The sequence below is a fragment of the Coregonus clupeaformis genome, chromosome 12, assembly GCF_020615455.1.
Source record: "Coregonus clupeaformis isolate EN_2021a chromosome 12, ASM2061545v1, whole genome shotgun sequence".
In the NCBI taxonomy this organism is placed as follows: domain Eukaryota; kingdom Metazoa; phylum Chordata; class Actinopteri; order Salmoniformes; family Salmonidae; genus Coregonus; species Coregonus clupeaformis.
Window position 1 is genome coordinate 15,068,311 of NC_059203.1, and position 13,864 is coordinate 15,082,174.

The window sequence follows — 13,864 nt, forward strand, 5'->3', positions numbered from 1 at the left end:
GGCTGTGTAGTTCTACAACAGTTGGGTACAGACACTCAGCAGATGCAGCTTGCACCCCATTGACTAACTGAAATGTTATCTCAGCCTGAATGATGCTGGGGACACTGTAGTAATGGAGTGGTTGGTAGGTCTGGTTGTGAAGGAGAGCCTATGAAAGGGCTGTCACAAACAGACCTGCCCTTAGTTTTTTATGTTGAAGGAGGCAAAAATTCTACCTCTTCCTTTTGAAGTCGGGTAAGGTTTATTATTATTTGGCTGATATTTACTGTTGGCATTTGGCTGAGATTACGGTCTGGGTAGGCCCAGCAGGAGATAAGGAGAGTGACAGAACCTGTGAGTGTGTCTCCTGTATTATACGATCAGCTCCTTAGTTTTGTTGACGTTCAGGGAGAGCGTTATTTTCCCGGCACCACTCCGCCAGGGCTCTCATCTCCTCGCTGTAGGCTGTCTCGACGTTGTTGAAAATCAGGCCTACCACTGTTGTGTCATCAGCAAACTTGATGATTGAGTTGGAGGCGTGCATGGCCACCCTCATGGGTGAACAGGGAGTAGAGGAGGAGGCTGAGCAGAGCACCCCTGTGGGGCCCCCGTGTTGAGGGTCAGCGTGGCGGAGGTGTTGTTGCCTCCAGGAAGTCCGGGACCCAGTTGCAGAGGGAGGGGTTCAGACCCAGGGCCCTGAGCTTAGTGATGAGCTTGGAGGGCACTATGGTGTTGAACGCTGATCTGTAGTCTATGAACAGTATTCTTACATAGGTATTTATCTTGTCCAGGTGGGATAGGGCAGTGTGCAGTGCAATGGCGATTGCGTTGTCCATGGATCTGTTGGAGCGATAGGCAAATTGTAGTGAGTTTAGTGTGTCTGGTAAGGTGGAGGTGATATGATCCTTAACTAAACTCTCAAAGCACTTCATGATGACAGAAGTGAGTGCTACGGGGCAATAGTCATTTAGTTCAGTTACCTTCGCTTTCTTGGGTACAGGAACAATTATGGACATCTTGAAGCAAGTGGGGACAGCAGACTGGGATAGGGAGAGATTGAATATGTCTGTAAACACACCAGCGTGCTGGTCTGCACATGTTGTGAGGACGAGGCTTGGGATGCCGTCTGTGCCGGCAGCCTTGCGAGGGGTTAACACGCTTAAATGATTTACTCACATCGACCCACGGAGAACGAGAGCACACAGTCCTCGTGAGCATCTGGGGCCCACGTCGGCGGCTCAATGTTTCCTTGAAGGGAGCAAAGAAGGTTGTTTAGCTTTTCCGGGAGTGAAGTGTCGGTGTCCGCGACGTGGCTGGCTTTCCCTCTATAATCTGGCTTTCCCTCTATAATCTGGCTTTCCCTCTATAATCTGGCTTTCCCTCTATAATCTGGCTTTCCCTCTATAATCTGGCTTTCCCTCTATAATCTGGCTTTCCCTCTATAATCTGGCTTTCCCTCTATAATCTGGCTTTCCCTCTATAATCTGGCTTTCCCTCTATAATCTGGCTTTCCCTCTATAATCTGGCTTTCCCTCTATAATCTGGCTTTCCCTCTATAATCTGGCTTTCCCTCTATAATCTGGCTTTCCCTCTATAATCTGTCTTTCCCTCTATAATCTGGCTTTCCCTCTATAATCTGGCTTTCCCTCTATAATCTGGCTTTCCCTCTATAATCTGGCTTTCCCTCTATAATCTGGCTTTCCCTCTATAATCTGGCTTTCCCTCTATAATCTGGCTTTCCCTCTATAACCAGGCTTTCCCTCTATAATCTGGCTTTCCCTCTATAATCTGGCTTTCCCTCTATAATCTGGCTTTCCCTCTATAATCTGGCTTTCCCTCTATAATCTGGCTTTCCCTCTATAATCTGGCTTTCCCTCTATAATCTGGCTTTCCCTCTATAATCTGGCTTTCCCTCTATAATCTGGCTTTCCCTCTATAATCTGGCTTTCCCTCTATAATCAGTGATTGTCTGGAGTCCCTGCTACATACGTGTCGTGTCTGAGCCACTGAATTGCGTTCTCTAATCGTCACAGTGAGAACAACATCCTCTATGCACTTCCTGATGAACCCAGTCACTGAGTCAGTGTTATACATCGATACTATTCTCAGAGGTGACACGGAACATTTTCCAGTCCGCGTGATCAAAATAATCTTGAAGCATAGATTGCGATTGGTCAGAACAATGTTGAACAGTCCTTACCACGGGTTCTTCCTGTTTTAAATTTCTACCTATAGGTGGGGAGGAGCAGAATAGAGGCGTGATCTGATTTGCCGAAGGGAGGGCAGGAGAGGGCCTTGTAGCCTTCTCAGATGGGAGAGTAGCAATGATCCAGGGTCCGTGTTGCGCATGTAGCACAGGAGATGTGTTGATAGAAGTCCCCAATTACAATAGATGCGGCATCAGGATATGCGGTTTCCAGTTTGCACATAGTCCAGTGGAGTTCCTTGAGAGCCGTCGTGGTGTCTGCTTGGGGGGAATATAAATGGCAGTGACGATGACCGATGAAAATTATCTTGGGAGGTAATGTGGTTAGCATTTGATGGTATAACAGATCTGGAGAACAAAAGGACTTGAGTTCCTGTACGTTATCACAATCACGAGTTGTTAAACATGAAACAAACCCCTCCGCCTTTCTTTTTCACAGAGAGCTCTGAATGGACGAGGACAATATATCCGGAGAGAGCCATGATTCCGTAAAACAGAGTATGTTACAGTCCCTGATGTCTCTCTGGAAGGAGATCCTCGCCCTGAGCTCGTCTACTTTATTGTCCAGGGACTGAACGTTAGCGAGTAATATACTGAAGGAGTAATATACTCTCTTTTACGGAATCATGGCTCTCTCCTGAAGGTATTCCAGTACATCACCTCCAGGCCTGACAAGACCGTCACAGACTCTCACTGGTCTCAGCTGGAGCTGGAGGTAACTAGGACTATGTGTTGAAGGGGTGGATGGTGTGCCCGCCTCCTGAGCGACTAGGACCCCACTCCTTCTACCTCTTCTCCGGTGTCAGCGTTTTGGTGCAGCCCCTCGGGATGAATAGAGCTGCCTCGGGAAGTTCAAACAAAGGATCCGTGTCAGGGAAGTCGAATTTCTGGTGACCGCCGATCTAATATCCAAATGTTCTTTCCGGCTGTAGGTAATAATACAAGAATTCTTCTGAGCAAATAATGTAAGAAATAACACAAAAAATTAAAATACACTATCTAATGGTAATTTGGCAGCCATATTGGATTGTCGATGCCATAATGGATTTGGAGCAGAGGAGGCTGGTGTGAGGAGCTACAGGAGTACGGGTTCATTGCAATGGCCCGTCCTCCTATAGCTCCTCCCACCAGCCTTCTCTGATTTGGAGTCAAATATTAGGGACGCACCCTAACGTAATTGCAAGAGGTTGAACATGTAAAATCTAATAGAGGAACCTTTGACTGAAAAGAATCAACAGTTTTCACTGTCTCAGCCCACATGTTTTCCTTGGAGCCGATTTAGATTAATAGCCACAACATCATAAAACGTGTGTAACTATTACAATAAAGCAGTGAATGACGGCAAATTTGACTCGGAAAGTTGTCTATTGATCAGCTACCAAAAAGTAAAAGCTTACACTCGTCATACATCTTCATAGTTGATATTTCTACCTATTGTATCTATATTTCCTAGATGCATTAAGATATCCTAATGCTGTTTGTTTGTATATGTAGCGCAGACAATTTACTACTTGTATTCAACATTTTTGCAACATCAGATCTGGCAATATTGGGTTACATGAGTTTATTGGGCCCACCCCTCCTCCAGCCAGGCACTAATCTGCACTTTGAGTTTAGGGGGGGTCACAATATCTATCAAATTACCAATTTTTGCAGTAAAATATTCCATTTATTTAAAGGGAGACATTAGAGATGTGGAAAAACATGGTTGTGTTTTGTTCTGCCTTGGGTTGAGGCATCTCAAAAACTAAAGCCCTTTGTGAGGATTGGCCACTAGCCTACTATGTCATGTTATGTCATGTTTCATGTTATGTCATGTTATGTCATGTTATTTCATGTTGTGTCATGTGTTGCATTACCTCCTGCAGGTTCCAGTGTGTTGTGTCCAGTCCGGCTTTGTCTCGCTGCCTGTCTCTAGACTCGTCCTACCAGACCCTGTTTCTGTCTGTCTCTCTACTAGCTGGCCTGTCCCACAGTGATGAGCTAGCTTTTAGAATCTGCTGTCATACAGGTAACTAAGGGGCCTCCTCTGCTGTCATACATGTAACTAAGGGGCCTCCTCTGCTGTCATACAGGTAACTAAGGGGCCTCCTCTGCTGTCATACAGGTAACTAAGGAGCCTCCTCTGCTGTCATACAGGTAACTAAGGGGCCTCCTCTGCTGTCATACAGGTAACTAAGGGGCCTCCTCTGCTGTCATACAGGTAACTAAGGGGCCTCCTATGCTGTCATACAGGTAACTAAGGGGCCTCCTCTGCTGTCATACAGGTAACTAAGGGGCCTCCTCTGCTGTCATACAGGTAACTAAGGGGCCTCCTCTGCTGTCATACAGGTAACTAAGGGGCCTCCTCTGCTGTCATACAGGTAACTAAGGGGCCTCCTCTGCTGTTATACAGGTAACTAAGGGGCCTCCTCTGCTGTCATACAGGTAACTAAGGGGCCTCCTCTGCTGTCATACAGGTAACTAAGGGGCCTCCTCTGCTGTCATACAGGTAACTAAGGGGCCTCCTCTGCTGTTATACAGGTAACTAAGGGGCCTCCTCTGCTGTTATACAGGTAACTAAGGGGCCTCCTCTGCTGTCATACAGGTAACTAAGGGGCCTCCTCTGCTGTCATACAGGTAACTAAGGGGCCTCCTCTGCTGTCATACAGGTAACTAAGGGGCCTCCTCTGCTGTTATACAGGTAACTAAGGGGCCTCCTCTGCTGTTATACAGGTAACTAAGGGGCCTCCTCTGCTGTCATACAGGTAACTAAGGGGCCTCCTCTGCTGTCATACAGGTAACTAAGGGGCCTCCTCTGCTGTCATACAGGTAACTAAGGGGCCTCCTCTGCTGTCATACAGGTAACTAAGGGGCCTCCTCTGCTGTCATACAGGTAACTAAGGGGCCTCCTCTGCTGTCATACAGGTAACTAAGGGGCCTCCTCTCATTGACTGGGTCTCCTTCATATTCACTGATTAGATGACTGGGTCTCCTTCATATTCATTGATTAGATGACCTTATGTACTTTACCAACGTTGAATAAATCTGTATTTCCATGTATATGCTGGTCATCATGATATTGTTGTCCCTCCAGATTGGTGTTTGTTCCTGAAGGTATTCCAGTACATCACCTCCAGGCCTGACAAGACCGTCACAGACTCTCACTGGTCTCAGCTGGAGGTGGAGGTAACTAGGACTATGTGTTGTTGAAAACAGAACAAAATCACAACTACTATGTTGGGAGGACCGGATATGTGATTATCTCTGATCTGACAGAGAACATGTTTCTGTTCATACATGCTGTGTGTGTGTGTCCTCTGTTGACAGGTGGTGCGTTTCCTGACCAGTCTGTTCAATAGGAAAGCTTCCACGTGGACCGTGTTCGTCGAGTCGTCCTGTCAGTGCCACAGTGAGGTAAGAAGCAGAGCTGTTTGTCAGCGCTACAGAAATAGAATGAATAGCTTGGCGTTTTTGGAACCTCTCACCATAGTGACCTGAATGGGGGATGCCGCTCTATTCATTCTAACTCTATGGTCAGAGCTTTGGAGAGTTGGTCGACCAGCGTGCCTTTTGGTGTCTGTCATGGAATTATTATCTGTCGACATGGAAAGTGTCTTAAGAGTAGGAACCCTGATTTTATTTTGAAACATCTTCTGACGGTGGTTGTGTCTGTCTCTGTGAGCAGGTAGTGAAGACCACGGTGGTGCTCCTCCACAGGCAGTGGCTGGCCCTCCGGGGCCGAGTGGAGGGGGGCCCTGGGGTCGAGGCAGCGACCCAAAGCCCAGCGTGGTGCACCTCTCCTGGGGTTGACTTGCTGAGGGAGGCCCTGATGCTGCTCCACTGGCTCTTCCTCAACAACAGTAGCTTCTCGGAGCACTGCCTCCCTGTCCTCCACATGTACGACCAGATGATTCCTGCCATTAGAGACGCCTTCAGGAGGATCCCCTACCTCTCAGAGAGTGAAGGTAGGTAATAGAGCTGGGGTGGGCAAACAGTGTCCAGCGGGAAATATGTATTTTAATAAAAATATACACTGAACAAAAATATAAACGCAACATGTAAAGTGTTGGTCCCGTGTTTCTTGAGCTGAAAAAAATGTTTTCCATATGCACAAAAAGCTTATTTCTCTCATATTTTGTGCACAAATTTGTTTGCATCTCTGTTAGTGAGCATTTCTCCTTTGCGAAGATAATCCATCCACCTGACAGGTGTGGCATATCAACAAGCTGATTAAACAGCATGATCAAAGATGGCGCCAACAGACATGGCAGCTCTGCTTCTAGCTCCTGAGCAACTTTGCAGTATTTTGTTTTTTTGTGTGTTATTTCTTACATTATTAGCCCAGAACGTTTTTTTGTGTTATTACATACAGCCGGAAATAACTTTTGGATATCAGAGTGGCGGTAACTCACCAGCATTACGACCAGGAATACGACTTTCCCGAATTGGATCCTTTGTTCGTACCCCCCGGGGCAATTGAACTTATCCCAGAGGCTGCTCCAAGAGGTATTCGGAGTGGACATCTAGTCCGACTCAGGAGGCGGGCACACCATCCACAGCTTCAGAGTATATTACTCGCTAATGTTCAGTCTCTGGACATTAAAAGTAGACGAGTTCAGGGCGAGGATCTCCTTCCAGAGAGACATCAGGAACTGTAACATACTGACCCCGTCCATACAGCCAGCTGGGTTCTCAGTACATCGCGCAGACAGGAATAAAGAACTCTCCAGGAAGAAGAAAGGCGGCGGTGTATGTTTCATGATTAACTACTCATGGTGTGATTGTGATAACATACAGAAACTCAAGTCGTTTTGTTCACCAGACCTAGAATACCTCAATCAAATGCCGACCGTATTACCGCCCAGGAGAAGTCTCTTCGGTTAGAGTCACAGCCGTGTATATTCCCCCTCAAGCCGACACCACGACGACCCTCAAGGAACTACACTGGACTTTGTGCAAACTGGAAACCACATATCCTGAGGCCGCATTTATTGTAACTGGGGACTTTAACAAAGCAAATTTGAGGAAAACGCTACCGAAGTTCTATCAACACATTGACTGTAGTACTCGCGCTAGTAAAACGCTCGACCACTGCTACTCCCCCTTCCGGGATGCCTACAAGGCCCTCCCCCGCCCACCCTTCGGCAAATCAGATCACGACTCCATTTTGCTCCTCCATTCCTATAGGCAGAAACTCAAACAGGAAGTACCTGTGCTAAGGTCTATTCAACGCTGATCTGACCAATCGGAGAATCCATGCTTCAAGATTGTTTTGATCACGTGGACTGGGATATGTTCATATCCACCTCTACCTTACCTGACACCCTAGACCCACTTCAATTTGCATACTGCCCCAATAGATCCACAGACGATACAATCGCCATCGCACTGCCCTATCCCATCTGGACAAGAGGAATACTTATGTAAGAATGCTGTTCAATGACTATAGCTCAGCCTTCAACACCATAGTACCCTCCAAGCTCATCATTAAGCTCGAGGCCCTGGGTCTGAACCCTGCCCTGTGCAACTGGGTCCTGGACTTCCTGACGGGCCGCCCCCAGGTGGTGAAGGTAGGAAACAACACCTCCACTTCGCTGATCCTCAACACAGGGGCCTCACAAGGGTGCGTGCTCAGCCCCCTCCTGTACTTCCTGTTCACCCGTGACTGCGTGGCCACACACGCCTCCAACTCAATCATCAAGTTTGCAGACGACACAACAGTGGTAGTCCTGATTACCAACAATGATGAGACAGCCTACAGGGAGGAGGTAAGGGCCCTGGTGGAGTGGTGGCAGGAAAATAACCTCTCCCTCAATGTCAACAAAACGAGAGAACACGCCTCTATCCACATCGACGGGACCGCAGTGGAGAAGGTAAAAAGCTTCAAGTTCCTTGGCGTACACATCACTGACAATCTGAAATGGTCCACCCATGCAGACAGTGTGGTGAAGAAGGCGCAACAACGCCTCTTCAACCTCAGGAGGCTGAAGACATTTGGCTTGGCACCTAAAACCCTCAAAAACTTTTACAGATGCACAATTGAGAGCATCCTGTCGGGCTGTACCACCGCCTGGTACGGCAACTGCACCGCCCGCAACCGCAGGGCTCTCCAGATGGTGGTGCGGTCAGCCCAACGCATCACCGGGGGCACACTGCCTGCCCTCCAAGACACCTACAGCACCCGATGTCACAGAAAGGCCAAAAAGATCATCAAGGACATCAACCACCCGAGCCACGGCCTGTTCACCCCGCTATCATCCAGAAGGCGAGGTCAGTACAGGTGCATCAAAGCTGGGACCGAGAGACTGAAAAACAGCTTCTATCTCAAGGCCATCAGACTGTTAAATAGCCATCACTAGCCGGCCTCCACCCGGTTATTCAACCCTGCACCTTAGAGGCTGCTGCCCTATATACATAGACATGGAATCACTGGCCACTTTAATAATGGAACACTGGTCACTTTAATAATGTTTACATACTGCTTTACTCATTTCATATGTATATACTGTATTCTATTCTACTGTATTTTAGTCAATGCCACTCCGATATTGCTCGTCCTAATATTTATATATTTCTTAATTCCATTCTTTTACTTTTAGATTTGTGTGTATTGTTGTGAATTGTTAGATACTACTGCACTGTTGGAGCTAGGAACACAAGCATTTCGCTACACCCGCAATAACATCTGCTAAATATGTGTATGTGACCAATAGAATTTGATTTGATTTGAAACAGGTGCACCTTGTGCTGGGGACAATAAAAGGCAGCTCTAAAATGTGCAGTTTTGTCACACAACACAATGCCACAGATGTCTCAAGTTTTGAGGGAGCGTGCAATTGGCATGCTGACTGCAGGAATGTCCACCAGAGCTGTTGCCAGAGAATTGAATGTTAATTTCTCTACCATAAGCCGCCTCCAACGTCGTTTTGGAGAATTTGTCAGTACGTCCAACTGGCCTCACAACCACATGTATGGCTTTGTGTGGGCGAGCGGTTTGCTGATGTCAACGTTGTGAACAGAGTGCCCCATTGTGGCGGTGGGGTTATGGTATGGGCAGGCATAAGCTACAGACAACGAACACAATTTCATTTTATCGATGGCAATTTCAATGCACAGAGATACCGTGATGATCCTGAGGCCCATTGTCGTGCCATTCATCCACCGCCATCACCTCATGTTTCAGCATGATAATTCACAGCCCCATATCACAAGGACCTGTACACAATTCCTGGAATCTGAAAATGTCCCAGTTCTTCCATGACCTGCATACTCACCAGACATGTCACCCATTGAGCATGTTTGGGATGCTCTGGATCGACGAGTACGACAGCGTGTTCCAGTTCCCGCCAATATCCAGCAACTTTGCACAGAGGAGTGGGACAACATTCCACAGGCCACAATCAACAGCCTGATCAACTCTATGTGAAGGAGATGTGTCGCGCTGCATGAGGCAAATAATGGTCACACCAGATACTGACTGGTTTTCTGATCCACGCCCCTACTGACCAACAGATGCATATCTGTACTCCCAGTCATGTGAAATCCATAGATTAGGGCCTCATTTATTTATTTCCATTGACTGATTTCCTTATGAACCATAACTTAGTAAAATCTTTGAAATTGCTGCATGTTGCATTTATATTTCTGTTCTGTTCATTTTTTTTTTTTTTAAACACTCCAGGTCACACTACAGCTTGGTCCAAAAAGTTTGACCACACCCTGATAGAGGGTGGTCACTCCACATGGACCCAGCCAGACATATATTCAATGTCTCCTCTTTCCTTGCAATGATCCTTTTATGTGTAAATCTTCCCTGTTTCCTGTGTAACTCATGTATTCTGTTTTGTTAGAACTGGCTTTGGATGAGATTTGTCGTCCTGAGTCTGAGGATACTGAAGAAGTGGACCTAGATGCTGGCTCCTGACCTGTTGTTCCTTCTCTGTTGTGTACCGGATTAGTGTGAAGTTGCCCCCTAGATACTGGCTCCTGACCTGTTGTTCCTTCTCTGTTGTGTACCGGATTAGTGTGAAGTTGCCCCCTAGATACTGATCTTGGATCAGTTTTGCATTTTCCCCCACAAATGGTTAAGGTTAGGACTGGGGGAAGAGAACTGAATTGAACCCAGCCCTGCTTTGTACAGCTACTAATGCCAGCGTCCCAAATGGAGCCTGTTTCCCTATATAGTGCACTACTTTTGACCAGAGCCCTGTGGGCTACAGTAGTGCCCAGAAAAGGGTCCCATTTGGGACGCTGGTAATGTCTTGTCTTTCTGAGGAATGCTGACGAAAATGACTGTTCTTGATATTGGAATGTAAAAAAATAATAATTGATTTTTCAACAGTTTTTCTATTATTACTGTACTGAGCTCTTTGTGAGTTTTTACTCGAATGTGTTCAATCCATGAAATAGCATCAATGACATCAGTGTTGCAAAAATAAATATTTGATGACAAGAAAACTCTTGGCGCAAACGACAATTCATTGTACTCACCAGAGTATGTGCCATCATACCAACTCCTCATCAGTCATTGTTATGCCATGTTGGTCCTTTATATAAAATAGTGTAGGTAGATATCATGTCTGTTCCAGATGTGTATGTAGATATCATGTCTGTTCCAGATGTGTATGTAGATATCATGTCTGTTCCAGATGTGTATGTAGGTATCATGTCTGTTCCAGATGTGTATGTAGGTATCACAAGGAGAATACTGGAGGAGACTGAGACGAGTTGGCAAGAGCACCAACAGATCTGGGACCAGGCAAAATAAGTACAGTCATGAGACAAGAGTTGGAAAAAAAGTTTATTTGCCATTGTATCAGAGTGGTATTTAATCCTGATAAAATAACATTAAAACTACAGCATGTCATTTTAAATCAGTCAAATAAGCAGCTGGTTAAAGCAGATATGGCTGAAAAGGTGCTCACAACCTGAAGTCACATGAACAACAGACAAAGGCTACATTCCAAATGACCAGTATCCTGAAGTTATCCTATTCCCCCGATAGAGGACCACAGTATGAGTCATAATACCCATCAAACCCAGCGGTCAAACAGGGAAATGGTTCCAATCGGTTTTTCAACATACATTTTTCCCATAGGGGATTTTTAGAAAGACTTAAAATAAGGGCTGTGTTTCGTGTAGGCTTACCCTGGCGTGACGTTTTAATAACTGTGTAAATCTCTTGGACAAGGAGACTTTTATCAATATATTTCGCCTGTATTTACCCCCAACAAATTAAATGCTAATTAGCTACTAATGTTGCTATCATAAAGAACTACAAATGCTATGATGATCTAGACTAGACTGCCAAATCGAGGCAAAGGTAAGAATCTCTGGATTAACTATCTAATGTTAGCTAAATATAGTAATGAACAAATTGGCATCTTTAAATGTACCTGTTAGCAAAGGTTCCGGCTAGAGATGACGCGCAGGAGCTTGCAGGGATTTGTAGTCTTGCGTGATGTCTACTTTGATGCTAATTAGCATTTTTGAATTTGACAGTACATAGAGCCGAATATATTGATAAACATCAACTTTGTCCTAGAGAGATTTACACGGTTATTAAAACGTCACGCCAGGGTAAGCCTACACGAAACACAGACCTTATTTTAAGTCTTTCTAAAATCCCCTATGGGAAAAATGAATGGTGGAAAAACAATTGGAACCATTTCCCTGTTTGACCGCTAGGTTTTATGGGTATTATGACACATCCACTGTGGGGCTCTATATCACTCAAACTCAACTCTGGACCTCTGGGCCTGACATGATTCTTCACTCCTAACATACCAGAAGCATCTATGGTTCTACACAACATTTCTGATCATTCCACAATGTGGCCTTTCTGGACACGGCTTTTCACAGATACAACATGGATAACCACATCTGGCTTCCCCCATTTAGTGCAGTACTTTTGACCAGGGCCCATAGGACCTCAATAGTAGTGCACTATATAGGGAATAGGGTGCCATTACAGACGGGGAACGGTATCAACAGAGAAGAGGTCACTCATAGAAAATACAAATAAAAAAGATTTGAAGGATTTACATTTCATTTTTGAAGGCTGGTAGCGTTTCAATTCAGCGTTGGTTCACCTGCAAGGCTTGGTTCAGAATGCTTTTACATGATCTCACAGCATCAATGGAAAAACAACAGGGCTTAAAATTGTGGAGGTTTAACATTCTTAGAAATGGGGTTGCGTCCAAAATGGAACCCTATATTCCCTACATAGGGCACTACGTTTGACCAGAGTTCATAGGGCTCTGGTCAAAAGCAGTGCACTACATGGAGAATATGGTGCCATTTGGGACGGACATATGAAGGTCAACACTGCTTTAAATGTCTAAAAAAAACTGATCGTTTTAATTAAAAACCAACAGAAATATCATTTGGTTGAACCAAGAATTTGTGGTAAATTTTTTTTATTAAAAGGCACAACTGTTTCTTGCATCTAGTTTCTGTACGAGAGAGGATAGGTTGAATTTTAATAGGACATACGTTTTACCACTGAAGTACATTTACGTATATTTCATAATTGTGTGAACGAGGATTCAGACGTTTGATTCTTGGCTGTCTTCTTCGTAATTCAACTACAGTGCAAAAAGGTTTTTAAACCACAAAACTACTTTTAGGTCATCGTACAACGCAGGTCAGTTTTGGGTTGGGTCTGAAAGACAGGGGCACAGAAATACATGAGGATTCCCTTTTGCTGTTTGTTTAGACAGTAATAATAATAATAATAAACCTGGCCCTAACAACGTATATAGGAATGCATCCCAAATATCACCCTATTCCCTGTGTAGTGCACTATTTTTGACCAGGGTAGTGCACTATTTAGAGAATAAGGTGCCATTTGGGACGCGACGCAAACAGTTCAGTTCTCTCCCAGGTGAGCTCTATAAGCTCATGATTGGATGTATGGCTTCAGACAGACAGACAGACAGACAGACAGAGGGTGGATGGAGACTGAGAGGGAGGGAGAACTGCTTCAGTAGCCAGTCTTCGGAGGTTGGGAGTCCACGAAGGCAGGGTTGTAGGCGGGCTGGGTGGGAGGCGCACTAGCCTGGGCTGGGAAGGATGGCTGCTGGGCTGGAGGCTGGATGGGGTAGGACGGCTGTCCTGGACTGAAACCAGCCTGACTATAAGGCACTGGAATGGCAGGAGGATATGCTGGACCTGGTAGAGAGAGAGAGGACATTAAACACACCACACTGAGAACACACCACACCAGACACACTAAGAATACACCAGACACACTGAGACCACACCACACTGAGAACACACCACACCAGACACACTAAGAATACACCAGACACACTGAGACCACACCATACCAGACAGAGGTGGTGTTTTTGGGGCTTTGACAGGAACCACCAGGCTCTACCTCCTCTCAACTACCACCAGGCTCTACCTCTCCTCAACTACCACCAGGCTCTACCTCTCCTCAACTACCACCAGGCTCTACCTCCTCAACTACCACCAGGCTCTACCTCCTCAACTACCACCAGGCTCTACCTCTCCTCAACTACCACCAGGCTCTACCTCCTCCTCAACTACCACCAGGCTCTACCTCTCCTCAACTACCACCAGGCTCTCCCTCCTCAACTACCACCAGGCTCTACCTCTCCTCAACTACCACCAGGCTCTACCTCCTCAACTACCACCAGGCTCTACCTCTCCTCAACTACCACCAGGCTCTCC

The 13,864-nt window shown here is 45.9% G+C and overlaps 2 protein-coding genes across 2 annotated transcripts in view; one reads left to right on the forward strand and one right to left on the reverse strand.

The window, feature by feature from the left end:
• LOC121577877 (ATR interacting protein) overlaps positions 1–10,694 on the forward strand; it is a 31,506-nt gene extending 20,812 nt beyond the window's left edge. The window contains exons 10-14 of the mRNA XM_041891833.2: positions 4,054–4,196; positions 5,262–5,353; positions 5,495–5,581; positions 5,853–6,132; positions 10,018–10,694. Of these exons, the coding sequence (XP_041747767.1) occupies positions 4,054–4,196; positions 5,262–5,353; positions 5,495–5,581; positions 5,853–6,132; positions 10,018–10,091 (676 nt within the window). The 3' untranslated portion in view covers positions 10,092–10,694. The remainder of the gene's footprint in view (positions 1–4,053; positions 4,197–5,261; positions 5,354–5,494; positions 5,582–5,852; positions 6,133–10,017) is intronic.
• A 1,150-nt stretch (positions 10,695–11,844) lies between these two features.
• Positions 11,845–13,864, reverse strand: part of shisa10.1 (shisa family member 10, tandem duplicate 1) — a 30,864-nt gene continuing 28,844 nt past the window's right edge. Inside the window, exon 5 of the mRNA XM_041891834.1 lies at positions 11,845–13,339. Within this exon, the coding sequence (XP_041747768.1) occupies positions 13,152–13,339 (188 nt within the window). The 3' untranslated portion in view covers positions 11,845–13,151. The remainder of the gene's footprint in view (positions 13,340–13,864) is intronic.